The sequence below is a fragment of the Monopterus albus genome, unplaced genomic scaffold (assembly GCF_001952655.1).
Source record: "Monopterus albus unplaced genomic scaffold, M_albus_1.0 scaffold299.1, whole genome shotgun sequence".
Taxonomy (NCBI): Eukaryota; Metazoa; Chordata; class Actinopteri; order Synbranchiformes; family Synbranchidae; genus Monopterus; species Monopterus albus.
This window is the reverse complement of record NW_018128179.1, coordinates 228,393-230,183: the sequence shown is the minus strand read 5'-3', so window position 1 is coordinate 230,183 and position 1,791 is coordinate 228,393. Positions and strand designations below refer to the sequence as shown.

At 44.1% G+C, this 1,791-nt stretch overlaps 1 protein-coding gene across 1 annotated transcript in view; it reads left to right on the top strand.

Annotated features, from left to right (window-relative positions):
* The window catches only part of LOC109973663 (E3 ubiquitin/ISG15 ligase TRIM25-like), a 4,000-nt gene extending 3,809 nt beyond the window's left edge, over positions 1–191 (top strand). Inside the window, 1 exon segment of the mRNA XM_020623419.1 lies at positions 159–191. Coding sequence (XP_020479075.1) covers positions 159–191 — 33 coding nt within the window.
* The last annotated feature ends 1,600 nt before the right edge of the window (positions 192–1,791 follow it).

The window sequence follows — 1,791 nt, the reverse complement described above, 5'->3', positions numbered from 1 at the left end:
TGCACCCTTCCATTAAAGCTGCTCTAATCACTCTTCCGCTGCTAGATGATCTAGTGAGACTCAAAACAAACTGCCCCTCCCATCTCATCTTGTTTCCTAGTGACGATGTAAACTACTGATGTCTGGTTGTGACAAACTGTACAAGATGCGGCCTCCACTTCAAAGCTATTACAAGTTTGTCAGTCCAGTAGAACGTTCTGGTTACTGCTAATGTTACTCAAAGCCTACTATCGGAATGCGCAGTATATCCTGTACTACCCTTAACATCACCAAACAGAGCCTCCAGGGTTGACGCAAACTGTCCTGCTTTGTTTTTCTGCTGTATTTTCTCTCTGTTGGTCTCTGTTTAGAAGAGGGAGGGGCTGCACCGCTCTCACACATGCAATCAGTTGTGTAATGCTAATGCTTGAGGTACAAAGGCACAGACATTTGACCAATCACCGGTGACTGGTCTGCGCTCATGCACCTCCTCACACCTCACATTCCTGATACTTGATTTTAGTACTACCTCCTGAGAGGTGCTGAAATTTAGTTCCCAGAATGCACCTCCAAAGGGGGCCGAGGGCAGTGGAAACAAACGCGGAACCCGTGACAAGTGTTACTCGGTTGTGACACATTTTGGTAGGTTCTTATAACGTAAAAACCCCTTTAGATGCTAACACATCCAGGAGGAAGAAACAAATCTGAGTCATTGGGCTGTGTTTTAACACACTTCATCTCAAGAAGCCAGACTGATGTTAACCCTGGTTTGTGCTTTTTCTTTATCCTGCTTTCTCTGCACACCACTCATGAGAGGTCCCTTGTGGATTGCTGTTTAAAATGACTACTTGCGATTCAAAAAAATGCTTCTTACAACCTTTGTTAGGTACAGATGGGGTGAATTTACACACCACATTATGACACCACAGACTAGAGAAGCTGGAATGACAAGAGACGGGCTGTGAGCAGCAGAATATCATAGATGGGGTTAGTATAGAGACACCACACCCTATCACACTTTCACTTTATTTGTCAGACATTGTGTAAAATGCACCTTTAATTTTCTCTATCATTTTAATGTATTTGACAAGAAATGTTTTTAATGACTTGGATGTTCAGAATTATCCACAGTGATGTTAATAAACTCCCAGTTGTTCTTCCTGGAGTCAGGTCTTTGTAAAGGTGATTGTAGGCATGACTGTATGAGTTCATATTGCATCAATAAACAAAACAATGCAATAACAAAAATCCCCTGCAGTGTGAGCACTAAACCGTTTGTTCAAAAAAGATTATTGAACTTAAAAGTCAGCCAGCCAAACTGAATAAAAGTAGATTACATAAAGGCACCTCAAGATTTGTCAGATCTCAGTCAGCACCTAGCTGTAACTCAAGACATCCCTGAATGTTTACAGTGCAGGGCAGCATTGCTGTCTCTGTTTTTGAACAGTACTCTACAGTTCTACCGAGGAATCATCGAGTCTGTTCTCTGCACCTCCATCACTGTCTGGTTTGGCTCAGCAACCAAACAGGACAAGTACACACTTCAGCGGACAGTCAGGACTGCAGAAAAGGTCATTGGTGTGAGCCTGCCCTCCATGGAGGACCTGTACACCTCACAGGTCAAAAGGAGGGTGGAGAGGATCACTGCTGACCCCTCACACCCTGGACACAATTGGTTTGAACTCCTCCCCTCTGGACGGCGTTACAGGTCACTGTGCACTAAGACAACCAGGCACAGGGACAGTTTCTTAACCCACAACAGTATGATTGGCCAATAACCCTCAGTGCAATACCCGTGTGTGTGTGTGTATA